Source organism: Micropterus dolomieu, linkage group LG03 (assembly GCF_021292245.1).
Source record: "Micropterus dolomieu isolate WLL.071019.BEF.003 ecotype Adirondacks linkage group LG03, ASM2129224v1, whole genome shotgun sequence".
NCBI lineage: Eukaryota > Metazoa > Chordata > Actinopteri > Centrarchiformes > Centrarchidae > Micropterus > Micropterus dolomieu.
The window spans coordinates 27,768,908-27,793,659 of NC_060152.1; the positions used below are offsets into that span (position 1 = coordinate 27,768,908).

At 41.1% G+C, this 24,752-nt stretch overlaps 1 protein-coding gene across 1 annotated transcript; it reads right to left on the bottom strand.

Moving 5' to 3' along the window:
* Positions 1-14,790: 14,790 nt before the first annotated feature.
* On the bottom strand, positions 14,791-19,857 carry tent5aa (terminal nucleotidyltransferase 5Aa). The gene is made up of 2 exons (XM_046045118.1): positions 18,684-19,857; positions 14,791-18,232 (listed from the first exon to the last, which is right to left on the bottom strand). The coding sequence occupies exons 1-2, from the start codon at positions 19,107-19,109 to the stop codon at positions 17,453-17,455; spliced, it is 1,206 nt and encodes a 401-aa protein (XP_045901074.1). The 5' UTR covers positions 19,110-19,857; the 3' UTR covers positions 14,791-17,452.
* Positions 19,858-24,752: the final 4,895 nt, after the last annotated feature.

Genomic DNA, 24,752 nt, shown 5'->3' on the forward strand with positions numbered 1-24,752 from the left:
CTGTGTGTGTGTGTGTGTGTGTGTGTGTATATGTATATGTATATGTATGTATATGTATATATATATATATATATATATATACTCTGTTTTCCCATGATAACGGGATATTTTCTTGTGATCTCGAAGTAATAAACCATAGCTGAATACAAGAGTCAGCAGTTGCATTTCTTCAGGATAATTTCAAAAGAATTATCTTTGTTACTGATTAGCCCAGTTGGTAAAGCAGACAACTTGTAATCAAAGGATTGCATTTTCAGCTCCTGCTTGTGATGTGTTTTTTTCTTCTTTTGTGTGTTTTTATTATCCTCTTCAACAAAGTTGTTATGAAAAAATTCAGGGGAATCCAATCACAAACTTCCCGACAGCTATTTCAAAGGTTCCAAAATAGCTGTCAGGAAATGTGTGATGTTAATTGGATTCCCCTGAAAGAGGAAGTGCAGGAATTTCCTCTGCCCAGGAATGATGGGGAAATGGAAAAGTCCGTAGGTTGATGGATGTGACCCAATCGCCGGGACGCACACATCCAGCACATGCTTTATTGTGAGCATGTGAAACAGTGTCTTCGTAATAACTTTGTTGAAGAGGATTATAAAAAAGTTAAAAAAAGAAGAAAAAAACTGATCTTCAGTGAGTAGTGAACACAAACCCTTTGACTATGAGTCCTGTGCTCTACTAGGCTACACAGTGACACTAGAAACTACACTGAAATTATCATTAAGAAACACTCCTGCCGGCCCCTGTCTTAAATTACTATTTTGTTATCTCGCTTTCAACAACCCTCGTTATCTTGAAATCTTAAGATAATTATCTTGTTATCACAGGAAAACGGAATTAAAAAAATATTTGAATGGATGGCTGCTTAGGGCCTCCGTAACAAACAATTAAAAATAGCTGCCTCTAGCTAGTTAGCTCAGTTAGCTGTGCAGTGAGCCGTCCTATAGTTGATTCTGCCTGGACTGGAAGCTTGCTGCTTCATGGGTGTGTTGGTGTTTACACATCTGTTAGTACAAGAGCTTTGGACCTCTGGGAGTGCCCAGTTTGGGCAGAGCCAGCTGATAACAGCAGTTAAAGCAACAAGTAAAGCTGTGTGTCTGTCAGATTCACTCTGTTAATGACAGAGAGTTGAGGCAGAGCAGATCAGATCAGAGGGAAAACGTTCAGAAAATGTTTAACATTCCTTCATAACCTTCAACAACCTCCAGCTCTAGCTCAGCGATGGAATGACTGCTTGGTGTTGTGTTGGACAGTGGGCTTGAGAGCAGTGTATTCAGTAAATGTTCAGTGGGTGTGGCTGTCTACTGCAGCTGAAGAAGGTCCTATGCTAAACAGATGAGAGGCAAATTCAAATGACAGGCTTTCAGACAGTTACTGAAAGACTGAGCAGGTGAAAAAGAGAGAGGATGTTTTTTTCTTTAAAATAATAATAACACTGTCATATTGTGTTATTTGGAGTATAATGTTGTCCAAAGGTACACATAAATGTCTTTGCAGGTAAAGAGGAGTTTTATGGGTAATTGTAGGTCTCAGAGGCTCACAGACGAGACACGGACAAATCTCCCAAATCTCAACTAAGTTTTGTACAGCCAGAGCATCAAGAAACCTTATTGGCTGATCTACCTACTTTCAGGAGGCAGGTTTGAATCATAAAAGAAAAAACATGTAAATGTTTAAAAGTATGAAAGAAACAGCCAAGAATGTCTCCAAACGACCACCATGCCAGTTTGTTTCCATGCAGCCCAGAGAAGCGTTTTCCAGCCTTAATAAAGCATCCTCTCTTTTTCTTCTTTACTTGAGTCAAAGGAAATTGTTCATGACAGTGTCATTAGAGTATCTCACAGTGTAATAACTCTTTTTATATAAAGTTTGCCATGTTTATTACAGGCGTGTTCACTTCACTAATGTAATTTTTTCAGAAGTTTCTAAACCAGAGTCAAGTTTGCATTGGAAGTGACATTTAACTAGCATAAAAACTGATGCAGTTAAATTCATGTTCATGTCAGTTTTTGCCATGGCTGTCCACTACTTTTGTCCAAACTAAAACAGCAATAACTATCGGATGAATTGCCATGAAATTATTTAGTTACATTCACTGTCCCAGAGGACAAATCCTAATGACTATCTTATGTCTTAAATACTTCTACAACTATTGGATGGAATCAGGATGAAGTGTAACAACTTTGGTGATCCCTAAATTTTTCATACAGCTACACCATCTGCTCACATTTTTTATTAGTTCCATTCTTTGGTTTGTGACCAAATACCTGCAAAACTTACGACGTTTTGACCAGCCTCAGCTGGATTTTGTGTGGAAATTAGCAGACGTGAGCTTGTGAATATCCTGCAATGACATGGTGAACATTGCAAATATTACCTTCTAACCTTAAGTATATTAGCATATGTGTGCTAGCAGATGTATGGGTCTGACAAAAATGGGATTTTGATGGCCAATACCAACTTATCTGTGGAATAAAACTGATATTTATTTTATTTTATTTTATTTATTTATTTTATGGTGATACACAAATGTCTGATCTTGACAATAAAATCTGTGTCTGACTGTGTCAAGCCCATGTAGCATGTACAGATCAATACTTATATAGTGATAAATTAGGCCCAAATTTAATACTAGTTAATGTAAGCAACAATACTGTATATGCTGTATGCAGCTTGCTGCAGTATTTCCACATGAATTGTTTTATTTTAACTGAAAGAATGAAGCTGATGTTTATGAAGACGTCCAAAAAAACTATTAACAAAATCCACTGACAGATAATTGAATTAAAAGTCTAATTCAATTATGAGTCATCTGGAGATTGGTTTTATGTATTTTGGACATGAAACAGGTGGCTACAAACTAACTCAAAGCGTGTGTTGATTTCTGCACCAGCGATGCTCTATTGGTGCTATTTGCTAGCCGATATGTCAGCACTCGGCTCATGGCCTTTTTTTTTCTTCAGGAAAACCTCCAGCTGGCCCTGTGTGTGGAATTACACCCCAGGATCCAAGCAGGGCAGGCTCACAGAAAAGAAAACAGCTGTCAGACAATGAAATACTGTTCTGTGACCAGACAAGTGCCTTTCTGAGGAGTGGATGAGGAAGCTGAGAGCGTGTCAAGAATCACACACACACGCTCATACACACTCTCTCACGTGCAAATAAACACACAGCATGTTGTGTGCAAACTTGCTTATATCCATTATATAAGTTGGACCACTTTTCCTATCCGAACTGAGCCTGTAAAGCCTGCAACATTTTGAACTGTGTGTTAAATACTTAATACTGTACTGAGACAACAAAACATAAAACCAACAGAATTCCCCATAGAAACATGCGTGTGTTCAGTGCTACATTAGGATCCTTTAGGAAGGAAAAAAATCTCAGACTTTCCAAAAATGCAGTTTTTTTCTGGTGAGTGCTGTAAAAGGTCTGTACGGCTCACTTTGGCAGCAGCGTGGCTTTGCAATGCAAACAGCGCACATCCTCAGACTGACCCCTGTGAACCGAGCCGGCAGCTCCACACAACTACCCCGTGCCTGCACATCTCAATGCTGTCTCAGTCTCACACATGACTGTGAGGGGCTCAACGGTCTCACGGCACAGAGGAGGCTCTTAGAGGTGCTTCGTCGAAGGGCTGTGTATTGGAGTCAAACAGATGTCAGAATATGGACCTAAAGATCAGCCAGGGCTGGCGATCATGCAGTTTGGAGGTTGCATTTTTACTGTAGTACTGCTCAATGCAACACTTGCGATCCACTGGAAAATTCCTGAATCATAAAACATACACTAATTCATATGTTATCAACCTGTTTCAATAGAGACACAGCCTAATGTTCAATGTATTGGGATATAAATGTATTTGCTTTACGTGAGATAGGATGATGGAAATCAATAGGCCATTTTCACAGCAGACATTTGACTCTGTCCTATTAGGTGTCCCTATAAACCATGACTGTAGTACCAGGACCCTGAAACTGAAGGAGCTAAATCAAATTTAGCCATCCTAAATTTTATTATTAGCACCTGTACTTTAACTGTGGCATGTCAAAATGTCTTCCAAGAACATCCCTACATCTCATGTCTGTACATTTTAAGTTTGAAGCTAGTCAGGTTAGCCTAGCTCGGTGTTAAGCTAGGATAAAACAGGGGTAAACAACAGCTAACCCGCCTCAATCCATAGTAAATAAAAACTTGCCCACCAAGAATTGTTAATCCAGCTAATTAACACAATGTATCTTATTTACCTAAGAAATGTAAAAATGAAATTTTTTGGGAGTTGGTAACAGTGACAGTGCACATAATCCCCAGGTCATCACAGCAAGGTTAATCTCTTAGTTATTTTAGGAAGTTGACATTTTTCAAAATAGTCGTCCAGTACAAAATGCTTAGAGCAAACACTCAGCTTTTTGAGGTCTTCTTTTGCTGTGTTGGGATCCTTGTTGAGAGCATGTAGCAGTAGTTTTAGTTAGTCTACTTTGTTGAAAGGGAATCTATTTAACATAACATTAGTAGATGCTAGAAAAAGGACTCTTCATAATCAACAGGTTTTGTGGGGTTATAGTGTTCATGACACACTGCCAAACAATTGTATACACAAACCTGCACCTTAAGTATAAAGCATCTGTCTATGTGTGTGCGTTCTAGCACTTGTGTGTGCCTGCGTGTAAGAATTGCATTTAACAGTAATAATCAAATCAGCACTCAATCTCAGCCAACCTCATCTAGTTGCATTGTGCAGCTTTCAATAGAAAATCAGTCTCTCCTTCCAGGGTTCTCTGCATTTTACCTTGCCTGCAAGACTCTCCTCCTACCAATCAGATTTAATTAGAAAGTAATTGGAAATATCTCTCAAAGGAACTGCTACACGAGGATCATCTCATTGGGCAGACATAGGATAGCCTTATCTCGGTTTGGTTTTACACGAAGGTAGATTCTGCACCAGACTGGTTCAATTCAAACAAGAAGTATCTAGTCCTTTAACAATGCCCTTATATGAAATTACCTGACTTTTATATCAGCTCTGCCATCTGGGTCCTATTACCTCAGCAACTGATGAGCCAGCCTAATGGTTTCTTTTGTCTCAGAGATGAACGCTGCGGTTTACCCAGCAATATTATGTTTGTTATATCGGGCAATCTTAAACGCATCCCAAATTGCTTGGAACCCAGTTGTATTTTGCTCCTGATGTAAATGTTAAGATATTTTAAATGATAATGAAATGATGGTATTCTATGTTATACAGTACATCATGGTGATCCAGATAAGAAACAGATTGTGCTGCTTTGAAGACAAGATTTCAACTTTTTAAATATTTAAATTAAAAATAACTTCAGGTACCTGTCATGGTTTTTCTAAGGAGAATACGGTATATTTTATCAGTATTTGGGAATTTGCAGTCGTGCATATAAATAAGCAGTTTTAAGGCTACTATTAGTGGTATAAAGAATGCATTTTCATATAAAGCAGCTGTTATAATGACAGCAATAGCTTTGCATCAGGGCCAAGGATATCATCTGTTTTAGGGGAAAGACAGTTACAAAGGAGGGTCAAAGAGCTGCAGCAACAAACAGGATGATACAAGACAGCCAGTCAGAAAGCAGTTTCATGGCCTGATGTTAAGTGCCCAAAGGAATCATGACAGTATAATGCCAATAAAATAGAATAAAATTACAGAACATTTCAATATTTCATCTCTGCCATGTTCAAAGCCAAGGCTTTGAAGTCAATTTTTAGCCACACTAGTATTATAGTATTATGGTTATATGAAAGGAAATGTTGGTCTGCTGGTCCACCGCTTTGGTACAGACTGAAATATTTTAACAATTATGGATTTCCATGTCATTTTGTAGACACATTCATGGTCCACAGAGGATAAAGCCTACTGACTCCCCTGACTTTTCCTCTAGTACCACCATGAGGTTGATTGCTCATCCTTTATAGTAATCAATTCATCTATTCATCCATCCATCGTTAACCGCTTATCCTGTGTACAGGGTCGCGGGGTGTAGTCAATTCAATTCAATTCAGTTTTATTTATATAGTGCCAATTCACAACAGTTATCTCATAGTGCTTTTCATATAGAGCAGGTCTAGACCGTACTCTGTGATATTATTTACAGGGACACAACAATTCCCACCATGTGCAAGCACTAGGTGACAGAGGCAAGGAAAAACTTTTATGAGATAGAAACCTCGAGCAGAACCGTGGCTCAGGCTGGACAGCCACCTGCCTCCACCGGCTGGGGGTGAGGGAGGGAGAGAAAGCGAGAGAGAGCGAGAGAGAGGGGTAGCATAAAAAGGGAGAGAGGGCTGGGGGTTAGGGGGGAGCAGACAACACAATATCCACACAGAAGTATAGACAAACGTAAGTAAAGGTTATAGTGGTACAGACTGAAAATCAATAATGGTAGAGATATGTATCCATCCATCCATCCATCGTCAACCGCTTATCCTGCGTACAGCGTTGCGGGGGCAGCTGACATTGGGCGAAAAGCAGGGTACACCCTGGACAGGTCGCCAGTCCATCGCAGGGTAGAGATATGTATAGTAATGTTAATGCTAATATGAAACACCATTGTGTCCCTGACCAAGACACTTAGACCCCTAGTTGCTCCAGAGGCGTGCGACCTCTGACATGTATAGCAATTGTAAGTCGCTTATTATTTAGAGGAAGAAAATGGTCTTCGGGGAAAAAATGATAGATGTAGTAAATATTGCCTGCTAACATCAGCATGGCAGCATTGTCACTGTAACCATGATAGCATACTGATGTTAGCATTTAGTTCAAAGCTCTACTGTGCCTAAATACAGCCTCACAGAGCTGCTTGCATGGCTGAATCCTATTTTTAGTCTTCTTTTCTCCAATATTCACAGCCAGTTGTCCATGCGCACTCTGGGGAATTTTAGACTTTTTAATGAGTGTATATGCTCCATTCAAGTAGCTTCGCAACATGCAGGTCTTATTTCTGCAGACAAAGAAAGTCTATCAGCTCCCTGCCAGCAACATATCTTCTCACACCACAGGATCCCTCCTTGTCAGTTTTGTTTTAGCTCAGCTATGACTTAGTCTATGACTGACATCAAACTGGTGATGTGACACTCCGAAAATAATAATCAGAGGGAGAAATTAACAATCATATGAGGTTGCACACTCATATGTCATATCAGATATCAGAGTATGCTTCATGTTTTTACTGCAAAACTAAAAGCTGTACCCATTCCCTTCCCTTTCTCCCCAATTCTCTTTCACACAAACACACAAACATACACAGATGCACACCCATTCATGCATAACCACTATGTATTGCGCTGATATGGGTGAAATGTTGTTTACTCTGTCTGTGTGACAGGGAGTCATTTTATACTGACAGTGGTTAACATAGACTGCCCCACACATGCAGGCAACATATGAGAGACCTACGCAGTGGCAACTACCCGCTCTTAACAGCACACAACCACAACACACACCAAATCACACAGGCAACATGTGCTCTGAACATACACTCCACACAGCCAGCACTTACAGAAAACATAAATGCCTGTTAATACCAGAACAGTGACTTAAAAGGTTTAAAGTTGAAAGAATGTCTCATATAACTTAATTCATTCCATACATTTTAGATAAAATTTATTTTTTTTTATATTAAACAATCTCAATCAAACAATATGTCACATTAAAAATATGTATATATAACATAATTTACTGAAATCAGATAAACAAAATAAAATAAAATTAAAAAAGTTATTATACTGAATGCTTTGAATGTATTTTTTAGAATATATTATAATATACAGTATCAATATACAGTATATTGGCTATGTCTATATTTAAGATATATTTATTTATTAAGGTAAAAACAAATAATTGTGTGTTTATGTTTAATATTTATATGTTCAGTGTGTTAATGTTAGATACTGTTTAATGCAATATATTATAATATAATAATATTTTATGGTTTGGTTACACAAGTGACTGCAGTTGAGGTGTGACATTTTTTATACCTCATACTACAGTATGAGGTATAAAAAACACCTCATACCAACAGTATGAGGTATAAAAAATGCTTTGCTGCTAAAGTTTCACTTTTACTCTTTTAAAACTTTTTTATATTTCCCTGTTGCTTTTATGTTTTATGTAAAGCACTTTGAATTACCTTGTTGTTAAATGTGCTATACAAATAAACTTGCCTTGGTCTGCCTAAAGTGTTTACAAAATAATTTTTTACCACATGGTTTATTAAGATGGACAGATGATTCTCTCTCTCTCTATCTGTGTCTCTCTGCCCCAGTTGCTGAGGGAGAGGACGCTCATCTGTCCTGCAGGTTCTGAGACTTATATAAGATAAACCTGCTAACCCCAATGACACTAATCTCTGAGAAGAGAGGATCACCTTCCCTCCCAGCAATCCCTCACCTTCTATCCCTATCTCTGCTCACACACATACACACAAACATCTCTTTTATGATATGCTACTCTTTATATGAACTCCTCAGATTTTTTCTTTTTCCACCTCATTCCTCTCCTGTTACTCACACCTCACCTATAACCTCATCCAGGGTCCATGAATCACTCAGCTCGATTCAGTCGTTTCAGCACTGTATTTCCTCTAGGGTGATACTGTCAGCTGAGGTGTATTTTTGCAGGAGTCAATAAATCTTCAAACATCAGCAACAATAGCCATCAGCTCCCCATCACTCCTGCTGACATCTGCTGTTGTATTTCTTCCAGTGTCTAGTTCCTTTTGTGTTTCTCGTAAGTGGTTGACTACAGCTCAAGACTAAACTGTGTAACATTAACAGTTGTCTGGCATTACCATTTTTCTGCCACACCTTTTGCAACAAAACCTTTCCCAGCTTGGCTCATGCTCTAAATATGCTGGAAAACATGTCACAACCTGTCACCACAACAAATGTGAAATATTACAGCAGAGCAAATCACGCAGGTGACAGCTAGACTAAATGATTTTAAAGCTACATTAATTGATTTTTGCTAACTAGGGGCTGAGAACAGACTGTAAACATAATATTGACAGATAATCACCTTATAAAGTTACAATGGCTAATGTGTTAGCAAACATTACAAATTTACACATCCAGGCTCTAGCCGACACAAAGCAGCATTGACACTAATGTAAGTCCAATATTCACTCTCATTTTGGCTCTGTTTTGGTCTACACCATCTCCTTAGGAAAATATCTGGCTGTCTGTAAATTCTCCATTAGCCGCTATGTTTGCTAATGTTGGTGCTGGGCAGGTAGTGTACAGTGTTCATCTTGCTGAAAACAGGAAACAACCAAGTTGAGGGCCCAGAAACCAAAACAATGAGCTGAAAGATGCTAAGACAATCCTGATACAGTACATTAGGCCTACATGCAATCATTTGACCCATTGTTAATATAAAAATGTTAGTCAGTGCAGCTTTAACTTGATCAGGACTACATAGATATTTATTTGATTTCACAACCTGAAGGCAAACGGTTATATGGTCAAGCAGGTGACAGCTACAGTAAGTGAATTTAACGATAAAACAAGTCGTATTGCTATCAGTTAATGCTAGCCAATTATTTTATTTTACTATTGTCATGCAAAAATTATTTGTTTTGATGTGCCTTAGATATTCTCGCCTGGAAGGAAAAGGCCCTGAAACAGCCGGTATACAGACACTAAGACACTGAAACTCTACTACGATAACCACATACAATATATCCATGCAGCCTGGTATGGTGTATGGGATCTTATTGTCAATACAAGGCCAATATCAACCTAGCTCAGCCTGATGAGCCTGAGAGGAATGTGATGTGCTGATGTAAGTTAGTTAAATGTTTGAGGTAGCTTGCTGTTTTGAGGCGTGGTTAGAGCAGGGGCCCAGACCGATTCAGATGATGTTGTTTTACTAAGAACAGTAGTGACCTGCAGCTGACTTTCACCCTGACTCTTTATCTCCCTCATGGCTGTTAACATGCATGATGAATGTTTCCTTTCTGTTTGTACGAACTCACCCCTCTGGAATTTGTTTACAAGCCTGACTTGATGTGTGTGGAGGGGTTCTGCTCTCAAGCCTTCTGCTCAGTATTATCCCACACTCTTTTAATAATTGAAAAATATCATCTTAGAGGGTTCTTATTACTGGAATTTTCTAGACTAAGCCACATTGTAAATTAAAACAGAACGTTAGCTTGGTTGCGGACCTCACTCCTCACCAGCAGACTGGACTACGAACCGGGCCGACGCGACAGTCAGTTTGGTCAAGCCACCCTCCAAACGGTTCCCACTTATTCCGTAAAAACATTCATCTGGAAAAAATTATTCACAGCAATAGAGAGGAAAAAAGGAGAGAAATCCGATGAAGCCAGCCATTATCCAATCCTTGCTGTGGAAAATCCATTAGGGAGCAGCTGAGCACTCAGACAAGCAGGAGGGATGAGGAACTGGAGGATGAATGACAAGTGTCTAAGCTTTTCCTCAAAGGTAAACAGGTAATTATAAAGACATCCACTGGCACATACTACATGGATTCACTCTGTGGTCGGCAAGAGTCTTTCGCAACGCACTCTTTAACTTTAAAATCAAAGCTCCCTTAAATTAAGAGGGCTATTTTGTTTGATGCTACATTTCAAATTAAGGGCCTAGGATTTAGGCTCTTTGGCACCATTTTAACATCAATCTGACTTCTTAAGACCAAACCCAAAATGAGAAGTGTTCTTAAGAAGGGATTAAGTAGTAAGTCATTCTTGAAATCATGCTTGAAATTACGACTGAAAATAGAAGCACCAGCAGGTATGTTACATTTGCCATAAGCAAAGAAGTATTCCTATGTATTGATTCAGGGCAGGCCATAAGCATAGGCTGTATAGGCCGTCGCCTAGGGTGCCACTGTGTGGAGTGGATGCCACGCTGTGCTGGGAAAAAAAATCTTTAGAAATCCAGATATTATCTTTCTTTTTAAAACACAATTATGGGGCGTGTGGTTAGCTCACTTGGTAGATCAAACACCCCAAGTACAAGACTGAGTCCTTACTGCAACAACCGGGGTTCGAGTCCAGCCTGCGGCCCTTTGCTGTATCTCTCTCCCTGTTTCCTATCACTATTCAGTGTTCTGTCTCTCAAATAAAGGCTAAATGCCCAAAAACATTTTGAAACAAATATGAGCATCCCCAAATCTGATGTAAAAAATTTATATTTTAAGGGAAATGTAGTTTTGGTTTTGCCAAGCCTGTTTTGTGGCATGCGTCTTTCCCCACTGCAGCCGAGACAATGTCTGCCTTGGCCCAGGTCGAAAGCATGATTGTTATGTAACAAGTTGAATAATTCAAATGTAGACCCCTAGAACCAATTTAACTTTACGCAGCGGTCGTGGGTCGTTGCTTCAGTCACGGTGTGAAGGGGTATAATAAATCATCTAGCATGCTGTTAAAGAATCAGCTATCTGTTATTACCTTGTACTTTTATGTTTCCCACTCACTGACTTGAGAAATAACAATAGCAATGGACCTAAAATAAAATTTGTGTATAGGATTAAGCAGGATTTAAAATGTGAAGTAGTGAGTGTACAGTTTCTATATAAATTTGCAGTCTCCTCAAAATAACACATCACACAGTCATTAATGTGTAAACCGCTGGTAACAAAAGTGAGTACACCACTAAGTGAAAATGTCCAAATTGGGCCCAATTAGCCATTTTCCCTCCTCGGTGTCATGTGACTCGTTGGTGTTACAAGGTCTCAGGTGTGAACGGGGAGCAAGTGTGTTAAATTTGGTGTTTTCGCTCTCACACTCCCTCATACTGGTCACTGGAAGTTCAACATGGCACCTCATGGCAGAGAACCCTCTGAGGATCTGAAAAAAATTATTGTTGCTCTACATAAAAATGGCCGAGGCTATAAGAAGATTGCCAAGACCCTTAAACTGAGCTGCAGCACGGTGGCCAAGGCCATACAGCGGTTCAACAGGACAGGTTCCAGTCAGAACAGGCATCGCCATGGTCGACCAAAGAAGTTGAGTGCACATGCTCAGCGTCATACCCAGAGGTTGTCTTTTCATGTCATGCAACAAATGGAGAACCATTGTTTGTATAAAGTTACTTAATTATCGCATTATTCATTTATTATATTTTTTATTGTTTATATGTGAATTTGTGCTCTGGCAACTTTGCAACCTAAACATTCATGGCAATGGGCGAGAGAGAGAGATCTCTCATCTCATGGAAACAACTTTCTGCCACTACACATCAAAGTTTCTTCCTCACTAGAGGAAGAGCTGTCCAGGCTGGGCCCTGATCCTTCTCACAAGAGGTGTTAGAATAACTATCACAATAGAAAGTAAACTCAATCGCGCGTCTTTATTCCCCTGCAGCAATGTCGCCGACATCAGCCCAAGGATTGGTATGTGATGTCACCATCACAGGAAGCGCTTCTGCCGGCTGCACATACAGGTCCGTGTGTGGCGGTGGCGTCACTTACTGATTCTTCAGACATGCTTGGGAAAATGTAGCCTGTGTGGAAGCTACTCGGTCAATAAAAGAGCTTCGTTACTGAAAAGCTATTTGATCCAGAAAATAGCAATGCTACCACCAAGCTACTGAGAAATGTAGTTAAACTAGTAACGGCGCTACTTGTAGCGACGCTACTGCACACACTGCATCAAATTGGTCTGCATTGCTGTCGTCCCACAAGGAAGCCTCTTCTAAAGATGATGCACAAGAAAGCCCGCAAACCGCTTGCGTATCCCCTTCCATCCCAAGCATACACAAATAGATTGTGAATAAAAAATAATACTAAAAGACGTTAGAACACACATTATCCTTCATAATTGGAAAGTAATTAAATATTATATTTCTTAAATAACCTAAACATAACACTATTATGGACAAAAAACTAAATGGATACTCTAAATGGAATCAAAAGAAGCACTCATTTTGGCATTTAAAGCTGCCACTTGGAGGCAGTGCAACAAGCTGTAAACACAAAATTTACATACCATATGAAGTTGAAATGTGGAAGGTGTTCACGAACATTTGCAGATAAAGCATACACAGAACGACTTATGCATTCATTTTGAATAGGTGTTTTTGGCCACCCGATCAATGTAAGTCCAGTATTCACTCTACTTTTGGCTGAGGGAAATGCATGGAAGGGAGCTAAATTCCCCACTAAGTTCACGAGGTACTTGCTAACTTTATCTGCCATTTGGTGCTGAACAGTAGGTTTTCAGAGCTGAAAACGCCTACCTTCTGGGCCTGTAGTTAATGAGAGCAGTGAGACTGAACAACAACAGTTAAGTTGTGGGTCATAAAATTTTATGTCTGGATAAGTATGGAAAATAGAAAAGAGAGTATAGAAAAACATTTTTGTTTCCAGACTATTGCCCCGTTTTCTAATTGATAACTTTTTATCATGGCGTTTGGAGCAGGCATCCAGGGCGTCCAAAATGTGTACAACTGTGTGAGAAAGTGTCGGCCAGAGGGCAGTGGGCAGTGGCCGCATTTGTATCAGGGTGGCCGTGGGCCACCCTGGCTAACACTTGGTGGCGCCTCTGCCAGACCAAGTTTGATGTCGTTGAAAGCAAGGTAAAAAGTATGGAGTGCGATTGAACTATGCACACTACTACGCAGAGCTTCCTCTATGCATGTACACCACTCTGTACCAAGTGAAAAAAAAGCCTTTGCATTTGCCAACATAATAGCACACAGAATGTAACAGACATGATAACTGTTGGATGTGGACCATTTACGTATATTTACATTTACATAATAAACCAAGAAATGAAACGTGCCTCCCTCACGTAGCCTTTAGACATTCCTGCATCAGGGCTGAATGTCAACACAGTGGTCATGATGTACTCACCATAATTCATGGAGGACCAAATCCACAGTCCTTGTTCTGTACAAAAATACACTCCAAAGTTACGCTAAAGATAATATGGGGCTTCAGCAGTACGTATGGGCATGCTTGTATTGTTTTAAGGTTGAAGAAATGTGATCCTAACTTTTAATTTTAGACAGTTTGAGTTAAAAATCGGCAGTAGAACATAAAATATGTTATAACATTAACCAATAGAACATACACAACAAATGTTTGTGTATATGCCTGTATGTGCATTATTGTTCAGCCTCAACCTGTCAGTCATTCCTTTAGTGACTCAGATTAATGAGCTGTAAATGCGCTTAAGTGAAAGCGATAATGTCCTTATCACGTCTGCTATATATAGCGAATCTCTTACTCATTCTGTGTTTTATTTTCCATATCCTTCTGTATCTAGGACAGTTTGTCATATGACCTATGTGACCGTCAGCTCTGTTGTGGAGTTTTATTTCAGCCTGACAACCATGAGACAGTTTGACTGTGGTCTCTGCGGGCCTTAGCGCTGATCGTCCCTGCATTGCTGTCGGTGTATGGGGGGGATGTTAACAGAGAATTTGATGAGCAGGCAAAGATATTCATTCTACAAAAGCGTTGAAGTCTTTTTTTGGGGTGGATGCAAATCCCCTCACATTCAACAACAGCTCTTTCTGGCAGCAGCGGGCCAGTTCTGGACGGGTTTCTGGCTGGGCCTGTTGGGCCCAGCAGGCCATGGCAGGGGATTTGCCTCTCTTAGCGAGTGAGCAGGGAACCTGTCTGAAAGCCACTGAATGGCTAACGTCAGGGAAAAGAGATACTCTCACTCTCCTTTAAAAAAAAGAACTCTGAAATTAATTGACAAATAAGCAATTTCTCATGTTTGGCAGTGGGTTTCAGTCCAAACCAGTGAAGTAAAATGATTGAGACCCAGGCAAATGAATAACGGGAGTCGTTACAAATCTGGTTTTCAGATATTTTATTGATGAAAACATCCTTAACCTTTTGAGCCATTGGACACATAACATAATATAGCAAAAAAGCTATTGAGAACATATCCTTTGAAGCCCAATCACAGATTCAAAAGCACTGCAACACCCGCAGTGTCTGATACATTTATAAAAATAACAATCATAAAAAATATACATACAAGACAAGGATCTTAATCGTTCTTTTTCAAAGTGTGATTTGTAAAAGACTGCATGAACAGAAACAGGTATTTGAGACAACGCATACAAGACAACGCAGTAACCCACAATCTCTAACTGACAGGCACAATCACTAACTGACAGGCAGACTGGAGCTAGCTAGCAAGTCAGCTGTTAGGACATCACTGAGTATAAAATGACAATACATTGCCTGCACAATCCAAAGGATATCATCGACATGGATAGTCACTGAGAAGAAGAAACAACTGAACAGAGCAGTTATGAATTATCAGAATCAGGCGAAACAGAGGATGAGCTACTAATGCTTTTTTTTTCAGCATGAGAATTTTCTCTTTTCAACGCAGTATTGAGTTGATGCTGGTCTCCGAGCTTAACCTACCCTTTTATGCTTAAAATCCTAATTTCCTTTTTCTATCTGCCATCAGAAAAGGCTGCAGTATAGTTTGCAAGGAGTAAGTGAGTTGGCAAAGCCGAAGCATGTACAGTAATCATATATATACACAGTACTTTAAAATGGTGTGGAATGAAGCATAAAAACCATTAATAAGCATCAATAAAGCAACCTCACAAATGAAACATACGTTGCAACTTAAAGTCTCCTGAAGCTGGTGTGAATGCATGCAATCTTCTTCAGTTTCCCCTCTTCTGAACAACGATCAGATGATTAAAACAAATGCTGATAGAATGTTTTGGTCTCCCTGAAAAAGGGGGAGAGCTGCAACACTGTCCATTAAGTTGTAATCTGACCTTAACAGAGACTGTTTGTACAGTAATACATGGTAGCCCTAGAGAGATAAACCCCATCACCAGCTGCACCCATCTCTCCAGATTGACTCACCCTCCCTCTTGCCTTTTAAACTACCACATTTGCCTTTCTCTCGCTTTTGCTCCATTTACAGTCTATTTCCCAGTCTTCTATGTCAGCACAGTATCTCTGTCTACGTCAACAAATGGCCTCATTAAACTTTAGGTCTATCAGCGGGGTCCACCAAAATGTTTGCCACAACATTTTCTGAACCCTGAACGGAGCATTTGCAGACGTAACAACAGCTAAGTTCAAGCTCTTCAGCAGCAGCTGAGGAATTCCCTGCAAGGGTGCTACAGCAAATAGTGTCACATCATCTGAGGTGTCTCTGCAAATATCCTTCTACAGTAAGAGGAAGCATGGGGAACACACACCAGCTTTCTGTCGGACCCTCTCTCTGAATGCACTCTTTCCTCTCTCTGCCTCTTATCTACTTATTGTGAAATCGTGTTTTTTTCTCAGATGAGAAAAAGGGAAGCACCACTGCACAAAATATACAGGAAATTGTGTGTGTGTGTGTGTGTGTGTGTGAGTGAAAGTTTTCTTAGTTGCTGATGATCTGAAAATGCTTGTCATCCTTTCTCATAGCACATATGCAAAACCGGTATTAATTTGAGACATGCATGTTTGCTTTATCACTCAGAGAAGATACAAATTTGGAGTTTCCAAATGTGAATCTTGCTACAACCCATCAATCGCACGTTTGACTGCTACTTTACAGCAAGATCCACACTAACGCAAAGTGCTCTTTTTCATCCGAACGAACACAAACACAGACTGTGCATGATTTCACATATACATTCACAAGCCTCTGGGGTGCTATTGTCTTGTGTGCCTGACTAGAGTGGGGCTATGGCCTGCTCATTATTTTATCTGCCCGCTGAGGGGCATTAGGCACTTAAAAAACACACATGTTCACATACACAAATAGACATAGCTTCATATTTAGTTTATTTTACCCCATCAAAATCGGGTTTCAATGTTAGAAACAATCAAAAAAAAATCTTTGGTCTGTAAACAACCAGAATTATATCCAAATGCAAGGCGGAGATGCCAGTTTCTTATCCAAACTAGTTGAACAGCATCTCACTTCAGTTCAGCTGACGTAAAGCGAGTCTAGGGTGCTCGTTTTGGAGCCCTGCACACACCTCTGATTTCACCTAAAGAGTCTGTGTGTGTGTGTGTGTGTGTGTGTGTGTGTGTGTGTGTGCGTGCATGTGTGTGTGTGTGTGTGTGTGTGCGTGCGCGCGGAGTAGCTGTCAACGTCAGGGCACTGATGCAGCTGTTTGGTCTGCTGTTGGAACATGCTGGCTAATAAGTTCTTGACAGATTCAGACAGATCAGACAGATCAGTCTTGTTCATTTTCGATGACAGTTCTGCTGCTTGCGTTCAAGGCGGTCACACATTTGTGTTTAGCCTTTATTTCCAAGCTTCCCAAATTAGACTTTTTTTTAAACCTGGCTGGCCTGGGCAGGATCAGGTGACATACACTGAAATACGTACTTGAAGTGAACGCCTGTTCATACTAAAAGTATGAGCAAAAAAGCTTTTCCTTTTTCTGTCCGCAGCCAAACACTGGGCAGGTCCAAGGCGGCGACTCCTGTTTAAACAAATCAGACTCTCTCCCTCCACCTTTCCTCGGGGCTGACTCAGTTACAGGGCAACCAGGTGGAGTATGCAGGCTGCTGGCAAGCAAACACCGGCTGTACCTGTGCTATGTAGTAGTTACTGAAGTTGCCATCTGCCACATAAGGCGCAGGCTGGTAGTAACATGTAACATTAGCCACGTTGGGAATGACGTTCTGCTCTGCAAGAACACGCACTGCCAGCATGGCTATGAGCCCTAAGGTCTGCCGCCTCTCGTGTCCCATCAGGCACACTGTGCTCTCATTGACCACTCCGTGGAGGGTCATCAGGTAGTCGTACTTGCGGTCCTCCAGGCCCACAAAGTGGTTTTGAAGGTAGGACTCCAGTTTGCGCTGCTGCTCACCAATGTCAGAGAAGTCAATAAAGAAGCGCGAGCACATATAGCGCTGCAGGGACTTCATCTCTGACTCGGAAGCGGCCCGGAAACCCCTAACCAGCAGGTGACAGTACTTCAGCAGACCCCCGCCTCGGATCTCCTCTGGGTTCCGGGTGCAGATGATCTTGTGACGTAGGTGGTCCAGGGCTTCGCTGAAGTCTCCGTACACACTCTCGCCCATGATGGTGGGGTGGAAGGTCTCGGCCATTGGGTTCTCTGAGCACTCGTAGAACAGCAGCAGGGAGTCCAGTTTGATCTGAAAGGAGTCCACACTGAACTCAAACTGCCGTCGAAGGGAGTCCACAAACTTCAGCTCCACGTTCTTACCCCGGTTGTTGGAGAGGGAGATGAGGCTCCAGCGGTCTGAGTCATTACACACCTTCACCATCTTCTGCACATAGGCTTCCTAAATGTGTGTGAGGGAGAGAAAAAGGGCATAAATGTTAAGAAGATAGCATTAAAGACACAATAAACTTGAACAGTTAGGCCCAATCTTGCATTGTGTGAATAGGTTTAATATTTAACAACTTTCTATATGTATAAGTAATAGCTGCATCTATTTGGCTCATAAATATTGTGTTATTAATACTATTGACCCTAATATTATAAATACCATAGAATGTACTTGGATAAGGGATCTAGATGGCTGAGCTTAGGATCTCTTCCAAATTGGTTTAACTTAATCCTCTTAACTACAGAAAACCAACCTTTTACTATCACTAAACTAATCTAATTGCAAATTAAGCTGCGAGTAATGGTCGTTAAGCCGAATTGACACAAATGCAATTAAATAGTATCACATGTCTAAAAGTAAACAACAGAAGTAGGAGAACAACTGCACAAAGTTGTGAATGTACCTTTAACGTTAACGGGGTTATTTTCTTTTTATTCACACAGTCGGGTAAAAAATCCAGGAGACAGTCCAAAACTATGTCCTTCACAGTCTGGAAATCACTTTCACCTTTCATATCTGCGCAAAATATGAGGTCAAGGTCCTTAAAGCCCAGTCCGCTATCCCCGTGCAGAATGTGACTGGCTGCAGAGCCGTTTAACCGAACGTCCCGGACGTGGATTTGTTTCTCCTCCATCCGACTCCGCACCACTTTAACGATCTGTCGCGGCTGCATTTCCAGAGTGGGGAAGTTTCCCCGGCCGTGGATCGGGATGGTCTCCGTCAGGATGGCGTCAAGCCGCTGCACTTGCTCCCAACTGAGAACGCTAGCATTGCTGCCTTCTGTGTCAGACACATGGCTGGTAGTGGAGCTACTCTCGTCCTCTGACATGGTGAAGGGTGAAAAGTCCTCGGCGATTTAAATACAAAAGATTTTTTTTTCCAAATAGAAACAAATAAGTGGTCGCGTCTTTACGCACAAAATCGATCTAGTAGGGTGACTATAACTTCATCCGCATCAGGATTTTGTATTTTAAGTCGTCCGAATTGATCGTAAACATATAAAAATAAATTAACAAAAAAAGACGACAAGCAATAGTGATAGTTGCAGCGGTGCGTTATTGTCTGCGCAATAAGCCTGTGGTTGGAGATCCAGTGGCGCAGCAGTCGAGCTGGTGGCTGTGTTGAGGAAGAAGTGCAGCCCGTCAACAGAAGCGTGTGGAAAACAACTCCTAACTTTCTCTTCTCTTTCTCTGTCCTTTTAAAACATTTGCCGCTGTGCCGCTGTCAATGCGTCCGAGCGCTGCGCATCACAGTCTTTGAAGGTCGCTGATTATCCAGGAGGGGGTTTGCTTTTCCGGCTATGACTCCATCACCCAAAGGCACGCCTATGATTTTATGAATTTGCATGAATAAGCTGCTCCTCAAGTCGCACTTTGGCACAATCCTCCCTCCAACGATCAACCCCTCAGAGGAATCTTGTGGACTTTTACGCACAGCTCCTACATATTTTTAATTTCTCCTCCTGCTGCCAACAAATAATCCCGTTGATGCAATTTGAATGTGCTCTGGAAATCCAGCTTGCTTCCCCCCCAACTCCGTTTAGGTTTAACATAGCCTATTTGTCCCACTTGTGTGAGTTAACCGTTACCTGCCCACTTGACGTGCTGCGTCCTTCTGCAAGCCAGGTCCGTAGTCTGAAGATGTCAGCTGCACTTCACCCCGCCCTCCTCTGACATACTGCTGCTCACTGGAAATCCTGCTCAACATGATCACACTGTAAGACTTTATGAACCAGCTGCCCAGCCAGCCTTAATGATACTTTTATACTGTAATGCTTTTAAGTGCCCATTTACATGAACAAAACATTACTCCATGAAATAATTTCTACTTAAAATACCAATTGATGCACCTGAACTCAATCATAAATTATTATTATTAATTAAATATATTTAAGGCCAGGTATGCCTTTTCTTCTATATGACATTTGGAAAAGAAAAAAGAAATAACTGACACTGAATATGAAAGTATTTTCTTCTCTGTAAGATTCAACTGCTTTCCTGCATGCTCACTTGATGCTGCCATGTCGCCCTCTGTGGGCTGGTTTAGGTTTTTACAAAAATGTATACAGTACCTTCCTCACAGGGACTATGTTCTTTTAGGTGTTATATGAAAGCACTATAAGTGAACGTGTACCAACTCATATAGCCGCAGGCAGTAAATCTTTTCTCTCTTATCCCATAATCCTGTTTCCCACAGACCACTAACACCTTCACGTCGGGGTGTGCAGCCCTTCACTAATAGGTTACCCCCATCTTCTGACGACTAGGCGAGAAAAGTCAAAGCAGAAGTCATTTCCAGGCACCAGACAGTCCCTGGCCCAGGCAGCATGTGAGGGGGTCAGGGATCAGATGAAAGCAAAGAGGTCAGGGTGTGGAAGCTGTCACGTATGCCCCATTAGGCAGCGTAAAGCCCTGCGTCACTACAGCCACCCAGATCTGTAAACCCTGATTATCTCATTTACTCTATTGCACTTGTCTTAACCCTGAGCCCCACACAGGAGCTCTGCCTCTGCACAGTGTCACTCCCTCTGCAGGATCGATCGCACACGGTCTCTTATAGTCAAGCTTTTACAGTGAATACAGCAGTAAAATGAGCTCCTAAATCACCCAGACTTACAAATTAAGAGCTAAGAAAGAAAAGAGGAGGGTTTTGTACATAGTGTGATATATTTGAAGAATGGACCTTCAGTTCATTTTTTATAATTATAACTTTTTTTTTTTCTTTTTTTTTATCTTTTGCTTTGGCACGTGTCAGACAGGTTGATTGCAGGTCTGTGAAATTGAATCCCACATCTGGAAATGTACATGGAACTATTAGTCAGTTATGATGGGCCGAGAGCGGCCTCGTCAATGTGTTTCCCAGGTGTGGAGAGGTGGTTGCTATGGATTGGACCGAGTCCCTCCGCCATGCACGGTGCAAAGCTAAATCAAAGCCACTGTCAGAGACCAACAGCAGGTATACACATACAGTATATGTCCAAAACAGAGGCCCTGCATATGAGCGTTTTGTGTAAATTCTAGTTGGCACCAAGCTGATACATTGGTTGGTGGTTATTGAAAGCCATGAATGAGATTATGCTGTCAGAAAATTAAATGGAAAAAATAATTCAAAAGCAATACACACCTTTGCCCCCCTGGGGATGTTGATGTCTTTCCCTGCTATCTGATGGGTTTGTAGTCATTTAGTCAAAACCTTAAGCGACTTCAAAGTAAAAAAAAATATTTCCAAAGCACAGCAGTGATTCCTCAGGCCGGCTCTAATGTATGTGGGAGTGGCTTCCTTTTCTATTCCTCATAAAGCCAAATCTTTTACAATCACAGTGCTTGTCTCTGGGGTCTATGAAACATTTTTTTGGACAGTTCAGCCCAATAAAAAGAGAGCCCTGTTTTGTTTGTCAGTGCCATTGATCTGACTGCATGAGTTGGGTTTATCCACCATGAAATATAACATGCTCGCTGCCTTTTTTCTTCAGGTCGGGACGGTCTGCTGGGATGGACCACCAAACCTTCTCTTGGAGCTTTGATTACTTAACATGATCTGGAATCTAATATCACCACTGATGTTTTACTTGCTACTTACTCACTCAACATAACGGCTAGTTTCTCTCAATTTAACACTCCACTCACGTCATTATTTTCCAGTGGGCGATGTTGGACGCTTGATATTGATCAGTCTCGTCCATGAGAGTTTTATTTGCATTTCTTTTGTAGCTGTACAATTATTTTTCATAGGATTAATGTCATCAGTATGGAGCTACAGTGTTTAAAGCCATAATGAGACAAAAAATTAGATGAATAGAGTGATATGTATATTAAACAGATAATTGTGAAATCACTTATGAAAATATTCAAATTCAAGTCATTATTATAAAATATAGATTTTTATTTCCCTATATAACTTTTTATTTCATAATGCCATTCTTCAAAATTCTGTTTTTACTTCACAATATTTGCGAAATTATTTATTTTTTCATGACAGCGGAGTGCACGTCCCTTTACCTTTCAGTCAATCACGTGCCTGCCTTCAGCCTTTCTTAGCAGGCTTACCAACTGAAACCAGAACTTATCCAGTTAGCTCCTATTGGCTAGAACAACAACGACACTGAACTAACTCAGGCTCCCCAGAGTTTTCTTAGCCATTTAAAAGGTTCTGTGGAGAATTTTAGTGACAGTCCAAGGGTGGTTTCCTCCTTTATAAGAATACCTTTTTGCAGGAAACACTACATTCCAGCAACATTGTGACAAATTATATATGGCTGTCACTGACCTCAGCCTAAGAAAAGCCTATTAAAAACACCATCACAGGTGCACTTTGATATTCTACCTATTTTCCAATTATTAAGGAAAGTGTTTACGGTATCTGCCAGAAGAGATGCTGAAGTTCAGGTTCCTCCGGCATAATATATTGAAATTTCTGTCTCATTAGGAGCAATCCAGCAAAGATCCTGACCTCTTCTTGTCCAACCTCACATCCAGCTGAGGAGAGAACAAAGTTCTTATGAGTTGTTATGTTGTGCCAAAATGAGAAAACAGGCCATTAAGCAGTGACAAGTGATAAAACGGTGCTTGCAGGGGGCTTAAAAGCTCTGTTGGCAAACGTGTCTCTTGCAATGACAGTGAGAGATTTAAATGCCGTGTCAAACAATATACATTTCATTTCTAAGCTGTCAGCAAAAGTGAAAATCTGATTTTCTGCTGCTAAAGTGACCAAGAGCAGTAAAGAAGATGGAATAACTGGGTGACAAATTACATCTGAAACACTTGACCTCTAACCGTTGCAGCTGGATGGTCTCACGTATGGGCGAGCAGTTTCTGAGCTAATGTTGCTTGAGAAAACGTGAGCGGTGACATAAGTAGAAAACAAAGATCCAGTCATTGTCATCCCCTCTGAGTATCCTCACTCCTCCCTCAGCCTCACCCTCCTTTCATAGAGATAACTGGATTTCCAGGAGGGTCATATTAGTTTGTCCAGGCTGTCGGAGAGATATTCCCACTGCTGACGGCAGAGTTAGTTTTGGTTGTGGATCAGAGGAACAAAGACAGAAATGGGATTTCCAGTCCTTTTCAGTCAAACTGCTTCTGACCCCCAGTGACAAAAAGCTGGTAAATCGCTCTGCCGTTAAGGAAAAGTAGCGTGGGGTTATCCAGGGTCTGTGGAGAAGAAGCAGCAGCAGCAGCAGCAGAAAACACTTCAGTACAGAGAATCCCTTTATTTCAGATCTTTTTGATCCCAAAGGGATGGATTGTGGGGTGAGATTAGTTTCAAATTATCCTGGCAGATTAATACCGAAGGTTACAGAAGGGGTCCTGTTTCACAGGGAGATAGAGAGGCCCATCTCACCAAATCTGCCTCATTTTAGGGTCTGTGATCTCACAGTCCAGGGACAGTAAAGGAGCTGAATGCTGCTGCTAAAGCACTTGAGAGACTAATAGATGCTACAGACATGTTGTGATCTTGGTACTGTATGCGCTGTCTCTGGTTAACTTGCATTCACTGGATTCATCTCAATGGTATGGCAGCCTCTCCCCCACCTGGATGACCAAACCATGCTCAAGGCATGCTGGAAAACATCCACATCAAACAGCCACACCTTCAATTCAAGGATCTCTAATCTGTGTCATTGTAACGCTTAGTTGCACCCTGATCGTGTTATAGGTGTGTCCATTTACATTAACATGTCTTAGCAGTCATTCAAGACAAAGGGATGAAGAAAAAGACAGGAGTATCAGTTGATACACGCATGTATCACTTCTCTTTATTCAGTGGAGGAATAGTTTGACAAGCTTTCTTGCAGAAAGTGAGATGAAATTATATACACTCTTGGTGTATGTGTACAGCAAATATGAAGCTGCAGCAGTTGGTTAGACAAACCTAGCATAAAGCCTGGAAACACAAGAAACAGTTAGCTTGGTTATGTCCAAAGGTAACAAAAACATGTGGTTTTATGGCAAGTTATACATCCATCCATCCATTTTCAACCGCACATCCTGCGTAAAGGGTCCCCGGGGGGGCTAGAGCCAATCCCAGCGGCCTTCTGGCAAAAGGCAGGTTACACCCTGGACAGGTTGCCAATCCATCGCAGGGCCACACATAGACAAACAACCAGTCACGCTCACATCTATGGACAATTTAGGGTCACCAATCAACCAAGTCTGCATGTCTTAAAGCCCAGTCTGCTATCCCCTGCATGGACAGTAGGAGGAAGCCAGAGCACTTGGAGAGAACCCACACAGACGCGGGGAGAACAGAAAGATTCGAACCCACGCCCTTCTTGCTGTGAGGCGACAGTGCTAACCACTGCACAACTGCGCCACCCAGGGTGAGTTATGTGTGGGACTATTTCTTGGGCAGGCTCATTAACTTCCTGAAGTCTTGTCATCACTGCAAGGTTGCATGCAACAGTCCTTCCTTAAACCACAAATTTTTACACTTCGGTTTTTGTATGGATTAAACAAACTAGTTGTAAGGTGTT